General features: G+C 43.8%; 1 protein-coding gene across 2 annotated transcripts in view; it reads right to left on the bottom strand.

Annotated features, from left to right (window-relative positions):
• The window catches only part of NEK11 (NIMA related kinase 11), a 110,734-nt gene that overhangs the window by 24,711 nt on the left and 59,635 nt on the right, over positions 1-26,388 (bottom strand). Inside the window, exon 13 of one of the 2 annotated variants that reach the window (XM_066627227.1) lies at positions 4,159-4,334. In XM_066627227.1, coding sequence (XP_066483324.1) covers positions 4,159-4,334 — 176 coding nt within the window. Of the gene's footprint in view, positions 1-4,158; positions 4,335-13,164; positions 13,221-26,388 lie in introns of those variants that run through there. The other variant, XM_066627228.1, reaches the window with a different exon arrangement.

The following is a 26,388-nucleotide window of genomic DNA, read 5'->3' as shown; positions in this document are numbered from 1 at the left end:
ACAGAAGAAACTTGAGGCTGCTTTTAATCTTTTCTTACTGAAAGACATAAGCATGAGAACATAACTTTCATTTTACGTTGAGAGTAAACGTAAGCTTTCTCTCTCTCCTCACACTGGTCAGCTTTCCTCACACTGGTCAACCAGATTTCTTAGGGAAGTTCACAAACATGGCATGAGGACAGTATGTTTTCAGTCTTCAAGTTGGAGGTACACCCAAGCTTTCTCTCTCTCCTCACACTGGTCAACCAGATTTCTTAGGGAAGTTCACAAACATGGCATGAGGACAATATGTTTTCAGTCTTCAAGTTGGAGGTACACCCAAGCTTTCTCTCTCTCCTCACACTGGTCAACCAGATTTCTTAGGGAAGTTCACAAACATGGCATGAGGACAATATGTTTTCAGTCTTCAAGTTGGAGGTACACCCAAGCTTTCTCTCTCTCCTCACACTGGTCAACCAGATTTCTTAGGGAAGTTCATAAACATGGCATGAGGACAGTATGTTTTTAGTCTTCAAGTTGGAGGTACGCCCAAGATACACAGTCTCAGCACATGAAGACTATTTCTGGCTATCTCTGTCAGAATCACCTTCTAGGATTATTAACAGATAAATATATGCTTGTTGATAAAGGGCCTTATTTCTCTGTGACACAGCTGGCTTGAATTCTAAATAAGTACTGAATCAAATGATGCAAACATGCACATTTCATGAATCATGGGCATTATTCAGCCTAACCTAAGCACTTGGATGTTCCACTGGTTTCAGTGGGAGACATTGGCAGCCCAATCCTGAGTTGTCCGGGGGGTGCTGCTTCGGTGGCACCAAAAACAGCTGCTGCCGGATCCTGTGCGCCCCAGGCTACCGCAGGCAGCACCTCGGGAGAAGGGGACTTTCATCCCCTTCTCCCAGGTAAGGCAAGAAGCTCCACAATGGGGCTACTCACATTACTGTAAAAGTAATGTTAGTGTAGGGCGCCAAGCCCCACATGAACGCCTTGGATCCGGTGCAGCGGAGCTCCACTGGACCCACTTTCCTCCCTCCCCCGGCACGCCTCCTGCCTGCCCTCTCCCCGCCTCCCGCCTCCCCTCCTCCCCACCCTCTCTCTGCCCTCTGCTTGCCTCCCCTCCTCCCCACCCTCTCTCTGCCCTCTGCTTGCCTCCCCCCTCCCTGGAACACCTCCTCCCCGCCCCACCCCCACTTACCCTGCTGCGGCTCAGCGGTCCATGCAACTGCCGAGCAGCGGAAGGTGGGCACCCGCCCGGCACTAGCCCAGCACCGGCCAGTGCTGGGCTAACACATGCACTGGCCCGGCGGTAAGCCTTGCAGATGTGCCTTATGGCATGTTTGCGACAGTGCACGCCAGCGGGAAGCCAGCATGCCAAGCTCAGGATTGGGCTCTTAAGCATTTGCTTAACTTTTCTATTGAAATCAATGGGACTTCAAAGTGCTGAATTTAAGCTTTGTGTCCTGTACATTTAGATGTCTAACATTACTTGCAATTTCTGCATCTTTAATATTAATTCCAAAATATCTAAAACCATGCTGAGCTTAGAGAAATTGGGATCAATCAATGAAACCAAATATTTTCCAGACTTATCATGGTTGCCATAGGGAATTGATATTTTCCCGGGTTTTTTTAAGAGGGAAAAAAATAACCCTGCATTTGCTCCCCTTAACGTATGATCTGCACTTATTTTTAGATAAATCAAATTTGCACTTAAAAACAGTTGGATAAATTGGCCAGATGGTTCCACCATGTGATTCTGCCATCATACAATGAAGGAAATGTTGAAGAATTGTGTATAGATGTCAACTCTTGTTCTAGCACAATACCTATTCGGTTTGACACATTTTGTGCAGATGTTTCTGGTGGATTGTACCCTTTTCAATTATAGAATAAACTAGTAATTCACTGGCCCTTGTCCTTACTGCTGACATATTTTCTCTTTCTCTCATTTGCCCTAGGCTCCTTGCAAGCTTCAGAGCCAGTAGGCTGCTTTCCACAATAGGGAAACGGGAAGAGAGGAGAAGAATATGGTCTATGTTCAAAAATTTGTCCCCGTTTCTTGGTAGTGAGGCAGACAATGGCTACACAGTGCTTGCTACACATATCATCCTGGCAGATAATCCTTTTGTCCATGGGCTACTTTATCTAGTTAAGATGGTCTCTGCATAACAACATTCTTTCTACTCTTTACTCTAAGTTCTTGTTCTGCCCTGTGCTTGCCATGCTATTAATCCAAAGAAAAGCAAATCTTCTAAGGCCCTGTTCACACAATCATGAAAACCGATTTGAAATCATCACAGCCCCAATTTTGTTTGCATGTTAAAGGGATGAATCAAAAGCTAAAGTGAACAGAGGGAAAATAATCAATCTCTAGATAGATCATTGGCTTGTAGTTCAACTGACTTGTACCCCATCTAGATTAAACTTAGACCCATCACGTCTAAAATTGTGATTCTGTTTTGCATCCACAGCAGAGCTCACACAAGGTATTATCCCACTCCTTCCCCCAGGAGCCCCATGATACAAAACCCTGAAAAATTGCTTCTAAGGGATGGGGAGGATGCTTGGCGATAGTCTGGAATGTGGGATGGAGTTTGCGGGGGGGGGGGGGGAGAGAGACAATAGGAATGCACCAGATATAGCTATAATATACCTGCTTCATTCATTAATTACAACAAAATTTATGCATGTGCACAGTGGGAGAAAAAATACCTGGCATGACTAATGGAATCAAATTTTGACGGAAGTGTCAATAAAATAGCTTCCATTTCTTCCTGTCCAAACTTTTCTTGTTACAGAAATGCGGATTTGCTAGGACATGACAAAATGCCACTTTGCCCAAACCTGACTGCCAATACTGACTTTGCTGTGCATTGTTAAGAATTCCATTTATAGTGATTGCTTCCTAAAACACTGAACCGTTGCCAGCTTGTTCGAAATACAATAGATTGACACATAATGACAGACTTCCATTACGTGCTGCATGGAACTCCAAAGAAAACACAAACATTGGATCAACGGGGGGGGGGGGGGATTACAAGGAGCATTAATGAAAGTGAACAGTTAGTTTTTTTCAGGATATGTCTTAAGGTTGTCAAGATGCTTGACATCCTGCAAAATTGTCATCCTGCAAAACTGTATTTATCTTTTGTTTGGATAGCTAAGGTAACAAGTCACATTCAGATCTGAATTTAAATCTCAGTTCTGCCATGGCCTAATTAGTTAACTTTGGACATGATTGACATTGCAATCTTATAATTCCAAAATGCTTATTCAGAAGTAAGTCTCACTGTGCATAGGACTGAAGGTGCATGAATGCATAGGTTTGAAGCATAAAATACGTTAAAGGGAAAACTAATTTGCGTTTAAAAATCTTGTAAATACAACTAAGGAGCATAGTTCAAATACAGCATCCTGACTAGCACTTCAGTGGGGATCTCTTTCTCTTAATGGAAAAGCGTTGTGGAAGGGGTCCTTCTGCATGTTCAAGGACTCCTTACAAAAGTGGAAAGCTCTTTCCATTCCCAGAGGGAGCACCTGACTAATGCTGACCAGTGCTAATCAGGATGCTACCCCATATCTGATATTTGTGATTAATAGCTTCATCAGAAGTAAAATAGAGTTTATTTACTTTTGGATACATTAATATGGTGCTGTGTTTTTCCCCACAGTATTTTTGTTCAGTGACTCAAAAAAGATCTTTATATTATGAAATAGGCAGCATACCAACCATGAGACATTTGATGGATTCCACAGATTAAACATCATTGCCTTCCACAGAAACAAATGTGGAGAGGTGTTGTATAGTCTTGCCCCTGTCAAAATGAGGCCATGCCTTCAGATATTTTTGTACCAGTGCATCACAAGGCCTACCAGAGGCTTCTGAGAGGCATTTTGGGATTTTCATCAAACTGGAAATACGTCCTAGAAGCCTCAGAATACCTCCAGAGGTGACTGGAAGGCACTTCAGAGATCCTCTGAGGGGCCTCCATGGAGCTCAGTATCCAGGGATTTGGTACTGTGAGAGAGGTGTCCAGGAATGGATCCCCTGCGGGCCAACCAAGGGCCAACTTGTATTTTCCATATTAATGTTTGCTTTTTTGATGATATTGTCCCTTTTGTTCAGCCATTATCTCGAAACTGAGCATTTACCTGCTGATTTGTTTCACACATTGCCTGCAATGTCTCCATTGCTTCCCCTTCTATCACTTCTTCTTCCTCCTCCTCCTCCTGCTCCTCCTCCTCCTCCTCCTCCTCACTTGTTTCTGAGCATGAATCAAACACATCATTGTAATATTCTTCTGCAATGAGTGGGTCTTCTGGGATTTCTGTAACAAAATAGGAAAGCTCAATATAAGCATAAAATCTTGCTCAACTTTTTTTAAAACCAAAGGTTGATGTGTTTAGCCTTATTGATCTTCAGTGACACAAATAAGACCACCATCCTGAAAATGAAACTTTCAGGTGGTCTCCTCCAGATAACAACACTGAAGTTATTGGCTTGTGGCAGATGCAGTCCTGTTAGTATGAATGACTCTGATTTCAACAAGACTTCGCAATACTGTGGTGGTCCTCAGTATAGTACAGTTGTACTGTACTTAGCTTCATCCTGTGCTAGCTGGGTGCTTTACTTCTGTAAGTGGGCCTGAACGAGGGGATCTGGCAGTGGGACCCTGTGCTATTGTGATACTATACAAGGGGTGAGGCTGCATGACATGTTGCTGTACCACAGCATTGCTTCCCCAAAGTGGCAAGTCGGGAGACTGCAGCCAGTCAGCCCAAGAAGACTTGGGTGACTGGGGGAGCCAAAAGGATCCTTGCTGATCCTAAGTAATAAATCTCCTGGGCGTGGCTCCTCAGACTGGGCAACTTATATTTGGGGGAGAAGCAAAGCAGACTTGTGCCCTGCCCACTTTTGCCTGTTCCGGAGCCTAACAACCATCCCACCTTTGATCACATCCTTCTACCTCTGCCTCTTTGGATCGCTACCTGTCTATACTGGTATCTGACCCCCAAACTGTTTTACAATGCTATTTATTTTGCAACCAGTGGGCCTTGACAGTTTCCCACACCAAGATCTCAGGGTGTATGGGTTTCCCAAGTCACTGCAAAAAAGGACATAAAAGAAAATTGCATTATTTTACTACAACAAAATATGCATTTTTGGATTGCAACTAAAGAACCAGAGTTCTTTTTCTATGAAAACACTAAATGGCTATTTTGAACATCAAGGAAGTGGTACTGGGGGATGTTGCTCTGGCCCAAGCTTCTACTTGCTCTTCAGGGAAAAACATACCATACAAGTTTGAGTTTAACTTTGTCTTGGACATCTAGTTTTTCTGCACCTGTAATTATTTTTAAATGGAGGATTCAACACAACTCCCACCTGCAGTCTGAAGTAGTCCAGTCCAGACATAGGTTTTCCCACTTCAGTGAGAACAGACCTTAGTCAACATTTGAAAAGCATACAACATCAGATGTGGTGCTTAACAATAAGAAAATTGTTGGTCTGGTTGAGAAACATAAAATGGAAATGTACACAGTATCCAATGAATGCTGATTTTCTATAAAATTGTGCAGCAGTGTCCTATGTGAAGAAGGAAGACCCACAAAGTTTAATGGGACTCACTTGTTTCTATGTGGGTTAAGGATTGCAACCTTCCCTCAACCTCACAAGTTAAATAATTTTGGAAACTGCACAACCTAATGAAATACAGACTGTCTAAGACTGTGCTGGTCCATCCCGTCCCGTCCCCCAACCCTGATCTTTAGGTAGCACCACATTTGATGACTATTGCAATTTTCCTTCAGTGAAATAAACAGATTCTTTGAAAAATAGTTTTAATTTGCTCCATCCCCAGAGTTCATTAATGTAGCATTCCAAATGTCACATACATTTAGGAGACAATGGGCAAGTTCATATATTGGGGAAAAAAACAACAGACCAGGCTGACTGCATAAAAGCACAGGACTGTGCCAATTCTAGTAAATCTGCTGTTGGCAGAAACTTCTCATTGGCCAACTTTCCAGTGCTCACAGTGGCTTACAATAACATATAAAACATACAAAGAAATACAACCAACAAAAGAAAAAAAATGAACAAAAACAGTAAAAGAATGAACAAAAGAATTAACAAAAAGAGGGGGAAAATGAAGATAAAAAAGAATAAAATAAGTTTTTTCTTCTAAAAGTTTCATGTTCAGTTACAAAATGCTTAGGGTCAGTCTAGATGTGAGCAGATACATATGCACAAGGGGCACCCTTAACCCAGAAGTGCTTCTTTTTCCTCAAAAACTGCATGGAGAGTTGGATTCAAGGCATGTGGGGTGGGGAGGGGAAGGCTCCTTCTCTGGCCATTTTCAAGTCTTTACCCCTGAAGGGGCCATTTGAAGCAAAATGCAACTTTGGAGCAGGGGAAATTTTCAGCATGGAAACAGCAAGCGCAGAGAGAACGAACCTCCTTTGCCCTCCCCATACTTCCTGATTCACCCCTCGCAGTGTGTCTCTCACACATATCCGGGAAGCAAGTGTGGTTCGGTGGTTGAGTTGTCGCATTGCTCAAAGTTTTAAGCAGGAACAACTCAGGTCCTTGGAGAGGAGACATGAAGTCAAGCTGATATAAAGTGCTATTACCTGTTGTGAGAGGACAGAGTGGTTGATGAGCCTGCATGTGATGAGAGAGCAGGGGAGCGTGGATAGGTCAGCTGGCAAGAATGGTTGAGGACCTGCCTGGGCTTGATTGACAGTTGCCTATGGAAGCTTGATGGTACACAGAAAGAAGAGACCACCACACCACAAGGGAAATATCTGGTGATGGAGAGTACTGTGAGTTCCTCTCAAAGAACATTATTGTAAAAACCCCATTGAAAGATGGTGGTTTAAGATTTGCTTACTATGTAAATCTAGTTTGGCCCTTATAATGATTGTGTTAAAGCAGGTATAATTCTACATAATTGTTTTTATTCTCATTCTCTAAAGCAGTGGTTCTCAAAGTCTGACTTGGAGTTTGAGAACCCTGTAAGTCTTTGTGCATGCCCCGGGGGGGGGGGGGGGTTGCAGCAATGTGATTGCCACAATTGCGCTGCTGCCAGGAAGGAAAAGTTTTGTTGTTTTTTTTAAATTTACCTAGGGTTACTATAGCTCTCTGGAGGGTCTGGGAATCCTGCAACCCCCTCTGCAGCCTTCCCCACAGTTCCAAAGTCCTGCAAAACGGAAAAAAAAATACTTATGGTTTCTGTCACAAAATCAGAAGTGGTTTTTTTTTCTTTTTTACAGAACTTTGGATCTATGACAAGGGCTGCAGAGGGGTCACAGGCTCCTCAGACACTCCGAAGAGCCACAGCGATCCCCCAGCTAAGTTTTAAAAACCCTTTCCTTCCTGGCAGCAGCATGATTATGGCGATCATGTTGCTACCTACTTATTGGCCACTCCCCTTAAATGGCCTTCTTCCAGTTTTCGTGTTTGGAAACCACTGTTTGGTTTGGAAACCACTGCTCTAAAGTCTACATATAAACAAAGCGCATTCAGAACTAGTGATGGATCAGCTCACCTTGACTTTACTCAGGACTCAGTATTTACTAGTTAAGTGGGAAGGATTCAAAGAAAAAGAAAAACAAAACAAAACTCAAACCAGTTCTATGCTGCTTCATAATGCAGATACATGTGCTAATGGTGCTGCACACATGAGCATTCTCAGGTTGTCCCTTGGGGACTGTCATTTGGTTTCACTTGCCCTCCAGCCTTGCAAGAACACCAGCCGTGGTGGAGGGTCACTGACTCCCTGCCCCCACAAAGTACCAACACTGGTTTTGGATCTGGATGAAGACCAGCAACTACATAAAACATGTGCAAGAAACAAGCAAGGAAAGTGATGCAGAATGGAGAAAATTCTTGCCAAACAGAAGGAAGTTTGGTGAAGTGGTCATGTCACATAGCACACAGTAATCAACCAAAGTTTCAGGGAGAAACATTCAGCAACTTCTGTGCATGCATCAAAGCAGCTAGCTTTGGGCACTTGGGACTGGACTGCTCAATTCTGATCACACATGAGCACAATATTGCTTAGCATTCCAAGCTGAGGAAAAAAAACTTCCAAGGGAAATGGCACTTGATATGTAACACAACTAGGCACTCTGAGCCAAACACATTTGTACACTGAACCAGGTAATTACAAACTTCAGCTACATCAGGATTCTGAATTGCATTTTTATCATTTCCGGCTGTACTTTTAAATCACAGAAAAATGAAGCTTTACAGGCTGCGCCAGCCATTAACGAAGCCATGCAAATGCCACTGATGCATTTTCCCCCCCACTTACTCTTGGGGGGTCAAATATTCAGACGTGTGCATGAATTGAGGAAAGCAGTTAATTATACAAAACCTAATTCTGAATAAAAAATAGATTACAGCACATAACCCCTGCTAATTGGACTAAAAGGTACCTTGCAAATGGTGATTCTCTCTTATTCTCAGGGAGAGCAACTGGTTCTGTTCATCTCAGCACAGTGTCTGTTCTAATGGCCACTTGCTGGTGTCTCTTTTCTGATTTTTTTAAGATTGTGAGCCCTCTGAGACAAGTAACCATTTTAACATCTATTTTTCTTATGTAAACTACTTTGTAAACTCTTTTTACAGATTGGCCTACAAATATTATATAATATACAATAAGGTAGTAAGCACAATGTAACCACATTTTTGTGCATTCTCTTCTCTGTTTCCTTATATAAATATTTCTAATGAAAGTCTATAGGTAACTACGGGAAAATTGAGATGGTGCTACAATGGAGGAGGATTATATACTTCCTTAGGACCTGTAGGTTTTGTTTTTTTAAAGCTGTCAACAATTTATGTGCCACCTTCTTGAAACAGTCAAATAGGCACATAAGAAAAAAAGAATGGAGGATTAGAAATTCTCAACACAGACAATATTAGAAGTTTCCTTCTACTGACCAAAGGCACATAAAGGCCTGTCCAAAACCAGTTTCCTATACATGGAGATGACTGGCTGACAAGAAGCAGAAGAGAAGACAGGGGGGTCCTCAAAGTCAGCCAGGTTGGACATTGACCAGAGGCTCACATCCATCAGGGGGTCCACTTGGCTAGGCCAATCCCTGAACCCTATTGGTATTGGTGGGACTGATAATGTTCAATGCACCAATCAGGACTCTGGCAATGGATGCTACAGGCTTTGCCTCATAATCTCCATAAACCTGGCACTGCAAGTAGAACCTTCATGCTTCCTATTCACCATCCAGCAATACCAAGTTCTGCTGAAAGCAAGCAGTTTCAACAAGCATACAGCCTTTGCTTCAAACACACAAGTAAAAATGCCTGAAGAACTTGTGAATGCATGCCCTGGAATCTTGGGCTATGCTTTGCTTTTTAGAAAAAATAGGGCTTGAATGAATGGTATGGAACTTCATCTACCCAACCATCTGAATCCTATCTCAGATTGTTTCTTACATGGAGTCTGAAAACTAGGAAATCAGACATTTTGAGAAGTAGGGCAGGTCTCTCTCAAGCAGCTAGAATGACCCTAAGCCACAGTGCTGATGACACAAAGTTCCCCAAACATTCGTGTGGCTCCTCCTACCTAAGAGTCACAAGTCAAGCGGAACCTAGGGACTGTATTGCAACAAGATGTCTTGCTAGTAATTGGAGACAACTGTGGAGCTTTGAGCCTTAAAATGCAGTTTAATCAGATCAGGGTTCTTTCATATCTCACAGGAAGATCCTGAGGCCAAAGAAGCTGAGATATGCAACGCAGCACTGCCCTCCAAGATGAGGTCAACATTTCTTTAGTCCCCTTCTCCTACTTCTGAATATTTAGGGGTGCTAGAGGGGAAAAAAGAGAAATAATGTAAAGAGGACAATGAGGGCAAAGGACAATCAGCAATAGTCTGTGGAAGCTGCTTCTTTTATGCATGACAAAATCCAATTACTCGAAAGGTTGCCCTGTAACGAGCACAGTGTCCCGCAGCACCACAGCAAGAGCTGTGCATAACATCAAGGCAGACCACCACACCCCTACCAACACTCACATAGTGGATACAGGTCAATCTTCCAATGCCAAAAGGAAACTTTGCAGAATTCTACTGCAGCTGCCAAAGGGAATCCACTGTTATTGGTTGTGATCAATGATTTGGAATGTCTTCGGTGAGCAATTACTTGCTGTTGTTTTGAAGAAGCGAATGCAGCTCCCTACGTAGGAAGGGCACTGCAGGCCAGTTCCAGTATTTCTGTGACATGCAGGAAGTTACTTTTATGAAGCAGGGAGAAGCCTTGGTCACTGCACACACATAACTCACCACTCAAGTAGTTCTTTAGAACTGAGGGTCTGTATTTCAATTTCATGCTTGGACAGCAATGGGAGCAAGTTTTGTTTGAGGGAATTCTGAAAGAGTAGCTATCTGTTGGAGCCAAATAACAGAAGCTATCACTTCTTAAGGACAAACACATACATTGTGGCATGTACAGTAGGACATTCACGTTTAAAGAGGGAGAAGCCCTTCCTGATAAATTATGGTACCGCTGACATAAAATCTGAGCAGTGGGGTCACCAGGACTTGTGTCACATGGTGCGGGAGTACAGTGCGCCACCCCTATGATGGACCAAAGTGGGCAGGGCAACAACCCGGGTGGTGGGTGTAGTGATATACCATCGCCCCACACATGCTGGTTTTTTGGTCATACCTTTTGATAGAATGGAGTTATTTAAAAGTGATTTGTTTCACTGTATTCTACTGTAAATTATGCATCAAATGGCATATAACACGATGGTATTATTCCTACAAATCCTGCGATTTTGGTCACTAGTGATGTTACCCCCCAGAGTGTCACCTTATGAACATCTTATTGGTTCCATGCTGTGACATAATAACATTTCATTGGCTCTTCAAACAATCAGTCTCATTAGTCCATTTTGAATTAAAGAAATGTACTTTTTAGTTCCATAAGACAGTAGCATTTTTGTTACATAAGACAGTTGCATTTTTGTTTTCTAGTTTTTTTCGTTATAACTTTTAATAGAATGGAGATATTTCACTCCAATTTTTTCCACTGTATTCTGCTGTAAATTATGCATGGAATGGTATATAACATGATGGTATTATTCCTACAAACTGTGAGTTTAGTGATTTTGGTCACTAGTGCTGTCACCCCCAGTGCACATCATCTGGTGCAGGCCAGACCCCTGCAACCCCTAGCGATCCCTGCACCATCTGAGCACAACCAAACTACAGCACAGTCAGTTATGACGAGTTCACAGAGCACTACAGATGTTGTATACAGGATGCATACCTATCTAATGGCCCAATCCTATGTTAACATGGCAACAGTCTTAGGAGTACTAATAGCACTATTATTACAGGTATGAATGCACCTTTACAGGTATGAATGCACCTTAACTATATTCATAAACGCAGTCAACATTGTACTGATTTTTGTTATGTTTGCCACCATTCAGAAGGGAACCAAATAACAAGCAATAAATCTTTCCTTTTAAATTGCCTATACCAACATTGCTAGCTTTAAAAACAATGCTACGGTGCAACATTACAGAGAAAATATACATGAACTGCTTTGAAAGTGCTTTACAAATTTAAGGGCGCAATCCTAACCTTGTGTAAACCTTGTGTAATCTTGCTCTAAAGCACGTTTGCACCTCTTGGTGGGCTGGAGCACGGAGGTGTGCTGGAGCATGAAGGTGAATCCCGCCTCCATGGCGGCTTGCACCAGGAAGGTTGCATCAGACGAGCTCGGCCGACACAGGGGTCTGGGGAGGGCAGGAAGGAGGCATTCTGGGGCAGGGGAGGGTGGGCGGAGGGCAGTTACGCCAGATTCCAACACCATTTCCCAAGCAGCACAGAGCGGCTCCAAGTCGTTCCATTCACCTTGGACTTGTGCCACCTCATGAGGTAGTGCAGGTCCAAGGACAACCATTGTGGCTGTGGTGGGTTACCTGGGAGTAAGGAGAAGAGTTTCCCCTTGCCTCTGGATAAGCCCATTCTGGCCCCAATCTTGCACTGCATACAGCGCAGACCTCCTGGCCTTTCTGTTTCAGAGCAAGATAGGATTGTGCTGCAATAATAGTATTGGCAGGCCAGTTACTTCTTCTTCTGTTATAGTTGCTGGAATAATTGCATGAAAAGGAAAGCTGTACCTGGATAAAAAAAGAGAAATCCAGACCTTATTTGCTGAATTGCACAGTAGAGAAATTCAAATTAGAAAACAGAATTCATTCAATGTTTATGTTAATTTAATCTTCTTTGTTGAGATTTCTGGCAACACTTCCCAACTGGAGCAGTAGAAATATTTAGAAATAGTGTACATATTTGGTACAAAATCTGTGAAAAAAATAGTATAAATGAATTGAGGTACATGTATGCTTTTTAGGATTTCTTGCAGGATACCCATAAAACAAATGGTACACAGGCAACACTACTAAATGTGATTTTCTAAACTTTGGGTTAGCAAAAACTTTAATCATGAGTGACAAGCAATCACGTCCTGTTTTGCAGCAAGAGAAAGGCTGTGGGGGAAGAGAACCTCAGCAATTCCTAGCAATGGCACCCACTGCATACACTAAAACCATATCAGAAAGTCAGGTAGGTGTTGAGTCAAAAACTCCATGCGCCTACCAGTCAGAGGTGAGGGGATGCACAGGCAGGGTCAGAGCAGCAGTGGCCAAGCAGATTAGAGGGGAGGTAACTGAGGAGCAACTAGATGCTCACTTGGGAGAGCACAGACTAAAGAGCAGAAGCAGGTTCTGGGATGCTACAGTGCAGGACAAAGCTTCTTTCATTTCCTGGATTGCCTGATAGATTGGTAAGACAGTCAGCTGACAGACTTGAGAGAAATGATAGGATTTTGCAGAGTGCTGAAGGTGGTTCATTCCTAAAAGAGGGATTGCTGCTCATTCCTAAAAGAGGGATTGCACACTCATCCCAGTTTCACTTCTGATAAACTGGTTTTGCATGTCTTTGTGTCATCTCAAACATGTGAAAAACTCAGAGGAAATGAATGATGCCTCCTCCTTTCAACTCTTCAGAATGTCCTAACAATATCTGCAGTACCTGCCAGACACAGTGGAAAACTGGTGCGGAGCTCCTGCACCTCCATCTTTCACACTGTTGCCTCTGTAGGGCAGGAAGGAAAAGCTGGAAAAGTCATATGGTGATCGTCTGTGCCAGAGTGTTTTTTTCCCTTTGTATGTCTGCAACGGAATGATTAGAAAAGCACTGCCAAGGAAGCAAAATGTTATTCCGAAGAGCTGCTTGGCAACTCAAGCTTAGCTAGAGATGGATATAGGTTTTATCAATCACTGTTGACAGAGGCTGAGCACAAATCAATCAACAAAATGCTTTGAAAAAATCACAGCAGCAGTTTGTAATTGGAGCACTCAATATTTGTGTTATGAAAGATGAAAGCTTAAAAGTATCCCACACTTAACCCCTGCTAACTGGACAAAAGGCATCTTTTAAGTAGTGATTCTCCTAAGTATAGCAAGGAGAAAGCAAATATCCCTTTTCATCCCAGCACAACATCTCTCCCAGTGGCTGTTTGCTGGTGTCGGTTGTTCAGATTATGAGCCTTTTGGAGGAAGGGAACCACTTTTTCATTCTTTTCCTATGTGAACCACTCTGTGATTTTTATTGTTGAAAAAGCCATTTATAAATATTCATAATAATAATTCTTCATATATTGAATGCATTAGCTTAACATGCACCATTCAGTAGAATCCTGCAAGCCAATATGAGATGGATTTGCATCTAAAGGTCTTTGAAGAATTTGCATCTTGCATGGATTACTGGCATTCTGAAAAACTGCTGTTCCTTCAATCCACAGGACTTTAAACAATTGATTTTTCAGAAACAAAATACTTTACTCCAAACACAGTTACTCTCGTATGAGGGAAGCAGAAAATGCAGTTAAGCCACAGAAGTGCTAAATACCAAACATCATGTACGTTCAGTAGAAATACATGGCTGTCAAGACTGTGAGGACATGATCATATCAATATGTTAAGAAATGTGTATTCTCATAACTTTTAGAATTTTTATATTGGTGTTCTGTGTAAAATACTGGATCAAACTCACCTACCTTTTAACAGTATTTAAAATCCACACAGGCAGCTAGAAGGATCTTTACCACTAATGCCTTCCTTAGTCTTTTGCTTTTCCCTAATAGTTTGTTGACATTGTACAAAACGAGCTCATCAATATGTTATGCACTGTTTACTCATTCAGTTCTAAGTGGGGCTCTCTTATTAAAAAAATAAGGTTAAAACAGCATAACGTTCTTGTCATCTACACCTCGTTGATCAATTCCTTCTTAACCTAATGTAGGGATTGAGGGTAGAGATAGCAATCCCAGAATATGAAAGATGAAAGCTGCGTAGGCCCATTACAATAAATATTGGTCCCAGAACACCCTAACGGTTGGTTCTCCTCCCACTAATGGCCACTCTGCCCTCTGTTCAGTGCTACCCGCCTCTTCATTATTGTGCACTGCAGTGGAGCAATACATGATATTTAATGTGAAGATGTCAACAAAAATAGCAAGTCTGTGTTGATTTTTGCCTGTCTCCCCATTACATATATAACAGAGGTAGATGTCAAGGTGATTTGTAACAGTTCTGCAAGGGTTTCTGACTCCCACTATCAGTTTACTAGCAGCAGCTACAAGATAGGAGAATTAAAAATCCCTATCTTGTTCATGGTGTCTTTGCAACAGAGACTGATAGGAATATAACCCCAAACACCAAGCAAAATACTGTACATGAGTACACGGTTTTCCATTTTCATCACAAAATCCATTTTGCCACTTCGTGCTATCAAATGGATGCACTGCTGTATCTCAGACATTCTTAGTATTACTTCCGGCTAGTTGTTGAGGCCCCTGGGGTACAGTCCTGCACCAGGCCCTCCACAGTGTCCACCTTCTGAAGGTGCATTTCACTGCCATCAGTGTGGTGGGTTTGACTGGTCTGGCCGGGGAGCTATCTGGTGGGCACAGTCCCTCATCCAGTTCCCAAACCCTGATATCATGATTTGTACAGCTTCCTATAAAATGAAAAAGAAGCCACTTGCTCCTCTGTTGAAAGTCATCAAAAACAAGTACCATTAACTTAGTCCCAGATATTTAAAAATGTTGCCCAATATCTCACGAGGAGAGGCTTTCCCTTTCTCTTCAGCAAGACTGAAAGTATCACTTTGTGAAAACTGTCCTGAATTGATACATGGTTCTTTAGAAGGAATTGTTCTCCCAGTCCAGCAGGGTCTGGCTTGGGAATGCATGATACAAAGGGAACCATCCCTTAGAGATACTCCTGATAACAACAGCTGTCCCACAATGAACCATGAAGGTGTTCAGCCGAGTCCCACTTCAGATGCCTTCAGTAACCAAATTCCTGTAGCCCTCCCCTACAGATATTGGCCACTCTTTAAACATGGCAGATATTGCTGATAGGGAGAAAAACAACAACACTGTCATCTTTCAACACTTAACTAATTTAAAACTATATTCTCTTGTGCTTATCCAAACGTTTGCAATAGATTTATCAAGAGGATTCCTAGAAACTAAAATACTGCTTTCTCTTTAAGTAAGCTCTGAACTATTTGCTGAGCCAAGATGAAAATATGTGCACAAAGCAATTGAAGTGAACAGCAAGAGATGACAGCACATCAAGGTGAGCTGGCAGTCACAAAGCACTTGCTTAGCAATAGATAGCTGAACAGTTGGGTTCTGCAGTCATGCTTTGCCTCCATTTCAGTCTCGGGAGGTCTCAGATTCTTCAGCAGTTCTCATTTTTCTTATGTGAAGAGAATAAATCTCCATAACTCATCTGGATGTTGTAGAAAGGGATGAAATCAACCACAGCTAACAAACTTACTCTCATTTTTTAATGTGCCAAGTTTTTTCATTAGCATATATTAATTTAAAAACTATAACAAACTCTTCAGCATTTTCTAGGGCAAGAGCAAGAACGATGGCGCTTTGCTCATTGTCTGTCTGCACTCAGTACAATATTGGCCTCTGATGCTATTGCCCTTGCTTCCTGCATGATACTGCAAACCCTGAGGAAACACCACTCTGGAAGGACTCCTAAACAAAAAAAAAAGGTTCATTCAGATCACTCCGTTGTCATGGACAGATCACTTCCTGGTAAGGTTTAGGCTGGTTGCAACTTCCTACCTCCGCAGAGGCGGGGGACCGTTTTCTATGGTCCGCCCCCGGAGGCTAATGGATCCTGAAGGTTTCCTGAGGGCTCTGGGGGATTTTCCTACTGCCGAGACTGGCACCTCATCTGAGGCCCTGGTTGACCTCTGGAACGGGGAAATGTCCAGGGCAGTGGATGAGATTGCTCCGGAGCGACCTCTGCCACGTCGCAGACTCGGAGCGGCTCCTTGGTTCACTGAGGAGCTGCGAATGATGAAGCGGCAGGGCAGGCGTCTAGAGCGACGGTGGCAGAAAACTCGTGATGAATCTGATCGGACACAGAGTAGAGCTCATTAAAGAGCCTACTCCGTGGCGGTGGTAGCAGCGAAGAAATCATTCTTCTATGCTACCATTGCGTCTGCTGATAGCCGTCCGGCAGAGCTATTCCGTGTGGTGCGGGGCCTCCTCCATCAGGCCCCGCCAGTGGACCAGGAGGAATACACGGTCAGCCGCTGTGACGTGTTTGCGCAACATTTTGCAGATAAAATCGATCGCATTCGTTACGACTTGGATGCCACATTGACAATGTCTGATGATGTCCCCCTGGCAACTGCTTGTCCAGTGTTGTGGGATTCTTTTCAGCTTGTGCAGCCTGAGGATGTGGACAGACTCCTTTGGAGTGCCTGCCTGTTTGACCCTTGCCCAGCTTGGCTGATAAGAGCTGTCCGGGGTGGACTGGCTGAGTGGACAGTGAGGGTGGTCAACTCTTCTTTGGGGGAGGGGACATTGCCGCTTGCTTTGAAGCGGGCGGTGGTTCGCCACCTCCTGAAGAAGCCCTCCCTGGATTCCACTGTGTTGAACAACTATCGGCCAGTCTCCAACATCCCGTTTCTGGGCAAGGTAATTGAGCGGGTGGTGGTGGCCCAACTCCAGAGGGTCTTGGATGAAGCGGATTATCTGGATCCTTTTCAATCTGGTTTCAGGCCGGGCTTTGGGACGGAAACTGCCTTGGTCGCCTTGGTGGATGACCTACGCCGGGGACTGGACAGGGGGAGTGCGTCCCTGTTGGTCCTGCTGGACCTCTCGGCGGCTTTCGATACCATCGACCATGGTATCCTTCTGGGCCGATTGGCCGAGTTGGGAGTTGGAGGCACTGTTTTGTGGTGGTTCCGCTCCTACTTGGAAGGTCGGTCCCAGATGGTGGTGCTGGGGGATGCCTGTTCGACACCCTGGCCATTGAGGTGCAGGGTGCTGCAGGGCTCAATTCTGTCCCCCATGCTATTTAATATCTACATGAAACCGCTGGGAGAGGTCATCCGGGGGTTTGGAGTGGGATGTCATCAATATGCTGATGACACCCAGCTTTATCTCTCCTTTCCTCCAGACTCCAGGGTGGCAGTTGAGGGCCTGGAGATCTGTCTGGAAGCAGTGAGGATCTGGATGGGGGCTAACAAGCTGAAATTAAATCCGGATAAGACAGAGGCTCTCCTGGTTCGGAAATCCTCGATGCAGGTGCTGGATTATCAGCTTGCTCTGAATGGGGTTGCACTCCCTCTGAAGGAGCAGGTCCGCAGCTTGGGGGTCCACCTGGACTCGCAGCTGCTCCTGGATTCCCAGGTGGCGGCTGTGGCTAGGGGGGCCTTTGCTCAGCTTCGGCTGGTGCGCCAGCTGCGTCCGTACTTGGATCGTGCAGACCTGGCCACGGTGATCCATGCTACGGTGACATCGAGGTTAGATTATTGTAACGCGCTTTATGTGGGGCTGCCCCTGAAGACGGTTCGGAAACTGCAATTAGTGCAGAATGCGGTGGCCCGTGTGGTCACTGGAGCTAGGCTGTTTGACTCTGTCAGCCCGCTTCTCCGGGGGCTACATTGGCTGCCCATTCGTTTCCGGGCCCAATTCAAGGTGCTGGTTTTGACCTTTAAAGCCCTATACTGCTCTGGGCCAGGTTATCTTAGAGATCGCCTACTCCCGTACAATCCGGCTCGTCCTCTCAGGTCATCAGAGAAGGACTTTTTACAAGTGCCGCTGCCTAAGGAGGTACGTGGGGCGGCGGCAAGAAATAGGGCCTTCTCAGTAGTGGCACCAACGTTGTGGAACTCCCTTCCCCTTGACTTGAGAATGGCTCCCTCTCCTGAGACCTTTCGGCGAGGCCTGAAGACCTTGTTGTTTAACCAAGCCTTCTGACGTTATGGCCTTTTAAACATCTTTTATATATCTTTTAGTTGCTTTTTTACAGGCCCGATTCCTCTAAGAACTGCTGTTTTATGCTCTTTTATTCTGACTCTTCTGACTACTGTTTTTATGGGTTCTGCTAATGTGTTTTTTAATATGTTTTTATCTGTTTGTGAAATTATGTTTTAATCTGTTTTATATGTTAGCCGCCCTGGGTCCCTTTTTGGGAGAAGGGCGGGATAAAAATAAAGTTTTTATTATTATTATTATTATTATTATTATTATTATTATTATTATTATTATTATTATTATTATTATTATTATTATTATTATTATTAATTTGGTGAAACAAGAAAAAGATACTAACTGTACCCAATGGTGGTGTGACATGGAATGCCACCTAATGCCACATAGGGTCCACCATAAGGTTCTGTACAATTCTTTTAAAGCAGTTTTTTACTGCACTGCTTGCAAAGTTTCTTCAACTGCGGAAGTGCAGAACTTCCAAGTATGATTTAAAGTAGAGGTTCCCAATTTTTAGGAGCCTGTGGACCACAGAAGAAAAAAATTGGAATTGTCGTGGACCACATATAACACCCAAAACCCCCCTGCACACAAAAAATACAATTAAATTTGGTAGTCTGCAGGGTAGCATTTGGCAAGACACTGGAATTGCCGGTGGTGGTTCTGCCTTCGCTGGTGGTCAATGGTCTTGAGAATGAGCACACACACCCATAGACCATCAGAGAGGGCAAAGAACGAATGAGCACAGCTGCAGCTGACACTTCAGTGGTCCATAGGGGAGCGCTTGCTTGGCAAGATGCTAGAAATGATAAACGGTGATTATCTTTGTTTTCTGTAACCTCTGCAGACCACTTCTCAGGGTCTTCGGGACCACCTGTGGTCCATGAACCACAGGTTAGAAACCACTTATTTAAAGGGACTACGTAAATGAAGGAGCCAAATCAAACCAAACCAAAAGTAAATCAAACCAAAAGTTCTGCATTTCATGTTTGAAGAAACAGAACCAGGAACAAGGTAAGGAAGAGGGTGATCCACTTCGCACTTGCTTTAGCGGGTGGAAAGCAGATTACTGCAGGTTGCATTCTGCAACAGCCTGGAGGGATGCAGTGGCAGTCTCAGGGTGAAGGGCACTCCAAATCCGCCACCCTCTCACCCCTCTGCAATCTGCTCCTGAAGCAACTAAGATCACCTCTCCTAATGGATGGGCTGCTCCCAATTGCACCACTAATTACCAGATGCTGGAAACAAAACTAAGGGATGGTTCTGGCCATCAAGCCTTTATAAACATTGACTTAATTTTTTTTAAAAGCAGATTACTATTAATGCATCATGCCTTTTTTATGAGCTTTCGGAATACTTTTGTATGAACTTTGAAACTTTAAAGCAATTCTTATGTTCTGTTCTACTAATATGTATTTTCCTGCCTGTGACTCACATGTACATTAGTATAGGTCTTGGCTACTACCATAATATGGGTTCCCAAGCAGAGTGATGGATTCAGATGTGCAAAACAAGCATCATCAATGTGTGCAAAACAAGACTGAATCATCAATAACTGATATTTTTATCACTGTTATCTTCCCTATGATACAAGATATGCCAATCATTATTTGCATCTTGTCTAGATTCAATTTTAATTCTCAAGTCTGCGCTGGCTATTGTGCTTTTCAAACTGACACGGAGAACTGACAGGGCTTTGCTAGTCCCACCCCCTCTCAGGCCAGTTCCTCCCCCTGCCCCACCTTCCCCCATCCCAAAACACCTCCCACCCCACTGGGCTCAGCACCAGTTCCGACTCCTCTCTGGGTGTCCTGGATGTGCAACATCATATCTGAGCAGGGAATTTGAAGACTTCTGGATACAGTTCTGTGAGTGTACAGCCAACTTACAAACACAGGGTTAAAGGGACAGGACAGTAATATAGGTCTATATATAATAATTTGATTTAAGGAAGAAAGAAAAAAAAGATTTGAAAGAGTAACCAATTCCCCTTGCCAAACACCTGCTGTTTTTGTTCTGCTCTTACATGTTCCTGCCCAGTAATCTACCTACTCATAAATTCCATTCCACCTTTTTTCTTTTTGGTCCCTGACTTTCAAATGCTCTCTCCTGCCTGGAAATACTTTCCGAAATGTGGCTTCCTCCCACACAGATTTTCTCCCTTGGTACTGTGAAAGAACAAGCTGATGAAGCTTGGGGCTTAAAATGTCACATGAATTCTTTTCCTTTTTCAAGATAGCGAATCTAGCCAAATTTGAAAGTCCTCAATTTCTTGTTTTATATTGTGCCTTATGTAGTGAATGCATATATTATATGTATAATGTAAGTTTGGGGGGCAGGGGCATAGAAACAAATGGAGAATATGCTATGTGTTCCAGATCCACTGCTTTCCCTGGGCAGATACAATCCAATTTACATATTCTTTTTATTAATATTTTATAATCACACATACTTTATAAGTTCAACGCCACTGCAAATGAACAAAGGACATCTTGTAGTCTCTGTTAATATAGCGTTCACAACTGATTCAGAAAAAAGAACTGGCTACTGCCAAGTCTGTAATATAATGTAAAGTAGCATTTGCTATCCTTGTTTTCTGTGTGCTGCAAATTATATTTAGTTCAATTTCTGCTCTGGCCCATCTTGAAGTGTCCAGTCAGGAAATAACATTATTTTTAAAAGTACAATTATACATATAAAACATAGAAATATCAATAAAATGTAGTACATTTAAAGAGGTGACCATTTAGTATGGATATAAGTATACCTCCGCAATGACACAGACCACTCATAAAATCTCCCTGAATAAACTGCTACTGTATTGAGTTAAGAATGAACAGTAGAAATTACATCAGTGTTCCCATAGACACTGCTTTCCAGTTATATCTGGCATTTATTTAGGCTGCAATCCTAACCACACTTTCCTGAGAGTAAGTCCTATTGAACAAAATAGGACTTACTTCTGAGTAGACCTGGTTAGGACTGTGCCCTTAGTCTCTCAAATATGGCTAAAAATCAACACGGTTAACTTCTGTTCACATAATATAATATAGGAAGCTTTCAGTCAACAGTAGCTTTCAAAAAGTAAAGCTAAATGGAATGTGTGTGGGGGGGAAGAGGGAAATATCCACATGTAAACCAGGCCATTCCACCTGGTTGCAGAGGAAATTATTAGAGAGCAAGGACCTTCCCATTGGCCCAGCTGGGAGAACTACAGAACAACTCTCCCAGAACTGTCTCCATTAGTGGCTTGACAGGGGATGTACCCACCCTGTGAGGAAAGGCTGTCTGAGTCCACCACCGAGCTGTACCAGCTGGAAGTCCACTTGCACACTCTAAGCAAGCCTAGGAGAGACTGTCACCACTGGATGCACAACCTGCAGGGAGCTCGGATGATGTTGCTGCTGGAGCAACTAGGATGCTGAATCTGGGCAGAGGAGAAAGGACAAGCCCTGGAAGCCCCTGGCTAACGATGCGGTGAAGAAGTTGAGGCTAGAGTTGATGGGGGGTTCTCAGCAGGGGACTCCTACAAAGCCTGAGGAAGCACCTTAAGCTGGCACTAGGAAGGGGAAGAAGAGAACAATTTAAACCCTCTCCCCCAAGACTGGCACCTGTCTGAGGGTAGATGCTGCCCTCCAGGAACTCAAGTTGGACCCAGGGGCACCCAGGACCGTGACCTCCCAAAGGGACGCCACATGGTCATTTTTTTAGTTTTATTAATCGATGCCCTCAAATGGTATGCTGTTCTTTCTGCTCTTGGATGGTTTATTGTTTTTATTTTTGATCATTTAATTGATTGTGTTTTTTAAAATCTGATGTGAATTGCCTTGAGTGCCTCTTTGGGGGTGGAAAGGTGGGATCAAAATCTCAGAAGAAATAAATTTGTTCTGAAGATGTTTAACTCTACAACAGAGACTCTGGAAAGAGGAACAAGGACTGCTAGGATATACAGGTGTTCACCACTTAATGACTGGGATACATTCTCCAATCTCTGTTGTTGTGCAATTAGGTCATTAAGTGAACATTCAGCCCAATCTAGTGCCTTTGTTGTGTAAACAAACACTCCCTGCTAGACACTAGCTGGCTGCACAGGCTACTGAAGATAAGATTGCTTCTTCTTTGCATTAACAGCTTCTTTGGGCGCAATCCTAACCTACTTTCCAGCACAGACATAAGAGTAGTGCAGCTCCAAGGTAAGGGAACAAACATTCCCTTACTTTGATTGCCACCCAACTGCAGGATGTAGCACACGACCCATTGGCACTACTCTGCCAGTGCTGGAAAGTTAGAATTTGGGCCTTTGTTGTGTAAATAGACACTCTGCTACAAGCTATGGGAGACTTGACTGCTTCATTAAGAGCCTCTTTGTAGCGCTTTGACCACTGCTGTATATGCGGTCTGTCATTAAGCGGATTGTTAAGTGGTGCACGCCTGTATAAATCGTAGCCGTCCTTGTTCCTCTTGCCAGAGTGTCCTTCCCTTCACTATTGTAGTCTGAGGGCAATTGGTGCAGAGTTCTTTCGGGCAGGGAGGGGGTTTGCCAGCTCTCTGCATTTGATTATTTTCTAGCTGATGACTGTTCTTCCCGTTCTACTGTCTTCTGGAGTACTTAAGTACAAAATAAACAGCACAAGGGGGCAGAGAAAGTATATTGGCAAGCCCCACCCACACAATAATTAATTCAGGAAGCCCTGCCCCCACCCTCCCCATGAGGGGGCAATGACGAAAGGTGATCAAGGGGAGAGATCCTTCTTATGATTGCCACCCATATTTGGACTGCGGCAACCAGAAATTCTGACAGCAGTCCCGATCTCCATATGAACGACACTCAACCCCACTTCTGAAGACACAAGGTCCTCAATAAGTGAAACTGCCATTTGATGAATTACTTTATTTGCAAAGAAATCAGTAGCAACCCTGAAAGGCCCAAGTGTTATCCAGCACCGCGGTTTAATGGACCCACAGTTTATGGAAATTAAATTTATACACTGAAGCTTCTGAGTAAACTATGTCTCATGACTGTGCAGCACCACTGATCTTTGCAGTAAGAAATGGTTATCACTGCAGAGCCCTGAGCTCTCTTGACAGGTAGGCATTTTATCTATTCATTTACACATCTACTAGGAACTCTGCCACAGAAACAGCTGCTTAGCTTCTTAGGACACAGATGCCCAGCTTTTGCAGGAGCTGAAGGCTAATGCCTCTCTTGTGCATCAAGTAACACAGTTTCAAAAGGAAGGGATTTATTCTGTTGTTCGTTTATGTTCCATAGATTCTAGGTGGCTTAGAATATAACATCAATAAAAGCTTTGTAAAGCTATTAAATGGAGACAATATTAAAATTACAACTAATCTCCTCAAAACAACTTAAAACAAGCAATAAAATCCTCAGTATAAAAATGTGCAATCAATGGAAATGAATAGAAGCATCGGAATTTAAATCAGCCACCCTAATCCCAAAAATCTTGCTCAAACAACAATAAAGTGGTACATTATGTTCAGAAACCCTGCAGATTCAGATTGAGCATTACTTCAACTCTTATAATTTACCCTCATGGAAAGCTTTCAGTGTGTGTGGAAGTATGTGAAAGCTGCATGAAAGCTGTCAAAGATTACTTAAGTACAATAATTGGTGTCGCGCCCCCTCTCCCCAACAAAGTGGACATCCATCAGCACAGATTTTCATAAAGAGGGGGCTATAATGAGCATGTTCCAGCGCACACACCTTTACTGAGAGAACATGTTGTGCAACTGAATGTTTCAATACACGTCATGTTTAGATCACAAATGTTCTTACAAAGGATCGGCCACATAGCAGCTTTGTCCTGGGGGCAGTGCAATCCTACTACCCTGCCAGGAGATGGCTTCCAGTCATTGTGAACATACCGTAAAGCATGTTTATAATGATTTGGGAGGAGGATAGACCTGTGCACGAATGTGCGCTTGCCTTGCAGAGCTGGCCTTGCTCCCGGAAGAGGTAGGTTTGTGCCAGTCCAGGTAGGCTAGTACAGGGGTGGTAGAGGGTGATGCAAGAAAGGGGGCATTTATGGGTAGGTGAGGGCAGCCCAGGGGGCAGTTCAGGCCCAAGAGGAGGTGGGGCTGACCCTGGCGGTGCAAGCCGGATCCCAGCCCCTGACCCCAGAATGAGCGGTGTTACTCAGGTCACTCGGATTCATGCCAATAAAATCACGGACACAGATCTGAGTAGCCTCACAGAGCTGCCTGGGGCATTGCTCAGGGGGAAGGAAATACTCCAAGATGCACCCTAGAGTGCAACAAACCCACTCTGAATATAGTGCAGGCCAATCGGCCTGCCTGTTCCAGCGCAGGTTAGGATTGCGCCCTGAATGGTACAGCACAGTGTTTCTCAAGGTTTGTCCTCCACCATACCACTTCACATAGTCCACCCATCCAAAGTACCACTGGAAGTAACTGGTGATGACATCATTACCAGTTACTTCTGTGTTGGGAGGCCAGATTCAACGTGATAAACACTGGTAAGAGGCTCAGGGTAGATAGGAGGGCTTTGTCAAATGTGGAAAAGCATTCTTTGAGCTCTGCCCACTGAGCTGAGCCTCCTACCACTGTTCGTTGTGTCACGTTCCTGAACTCGCTGCCAAGCGATAGATGTCCAGGGGTCCTGCAAGTACCACTAGACACAACCTCAAGTACCAGGTACTCAAGTACCAGGTACTCGAACCACTGGTTGAGAAACACTGGTATAGCATATAACTAGGAATACCCTCCAAGTTAAGCCATGTAAAGATTCTCATGTGCTTTAGAGCAGTGTTTCTCAAACTGTGAGTTGGGGACCACTAGGTGGGTCGCGAACCAATTTCAGGTGCATCCCCATTCATTTCATTATTTTATTTTTAATATATTAAACTTGTTGCCGAGAATACCTGCCAGGTGATGCCGAGAATACGTCAAAGTTCCAGGACAAAGTTCCAAACAACACAGTCCTGGAACGTGCTGGAATCCCTAGCATGTATGCACTACTGAAACAGAGACGCCTGCGTTGGCTCGGTCATGTCGTGAGAATGGATGATGGCCGGATCCCAAAGGATCTCCTCTATGGAGAACTCGTGCAAGGAAAGCGCCCTACAGGTAGACCACAGCTGCGATACAAGGACATCTGCAAGAGGGATCTGAAGGCCTTAGGAGTGGACCTCAACAAGTGGGAAACCCTGGCCTCTGAGCGGCCCGCTTGGAGGCAGGCTGTGCAACATGGCCTTTCCCAGTTTGAAGAGACACTTGGCCAACAGTCTGAGGCAAAGAGGCAAAGAAGGAAGGCCCATAGCCAGGGAGACAGGCCAGGGACAGACTGCACTTGCTCCCAGTGTGGAAGGGATTGTCACTCCCGAATCGGCCTTTTCAGCCACACTAGACGCTGTTCCAGAACCACCTTTCAGAGCGCGATACCATAGTCTTTCGAGACTGAAGGTTGCCAGCTACTAAACTTGTTGCTATCATGGTATGTGACTGCATTTGGGGAAATGTTACAGATCTGTACTTTTAACAGGCTACTCTATATATGCTTTTATCAATGATAATCAATGGGGCTTACTCCTGGATTAGGACTGCAGCCTAGGATTGTTAAAAATTTTCCTGCTTGATGATGTCACCTCCGGTCATGACATCACTTCTGGTGGGTCCCGACAGATTTTCATTTTAAAAAGTGGGTCTCAGTGCTAAAAGTGCGAGAACCACTGTTTTAGAGCTTGCTTCCATTTCTTGGTTTGGGCCAAAGGGATTGTCATTCATCACATAAGGACGAATTCTGGGATATAAACATTAGAGACATCACACACCAATTCATTCTGATGGTTGCAAAGTCTTCTCTGAACAGCAGACATCTGAGAACTCAGTTGTATCCTATTGAAATTTAATGGACTCTGCTTTAGATATTTGGCCACATGATAAATACGAAATAATATGTACAGTACAAAGTATGACCACACTGTACACCAAATCCTGTGGTCATTTTAAAATCATATTTCACTATCAATGGACTGGTCATCTTA

Source organism: Tiliqua scincoides, chromosome 5, assembly GCF_035046505.1.
Source record: "Tiliqua scincoides isolate rTilSci1 chromosome 5, rTilSci1.hap2, whole genome shotgun sequence".
Lineage (NCBI taxonomy): Eukaryota > Metazoa > Chordata > Lepidosauria > Squamata > Scincidae > Tiliqua > Tiliqua scincoides.
Note: the sequence above shows the minus strand (reverse complement) of the source record. Positions and strands in the feature narration are given on the sequence as shown.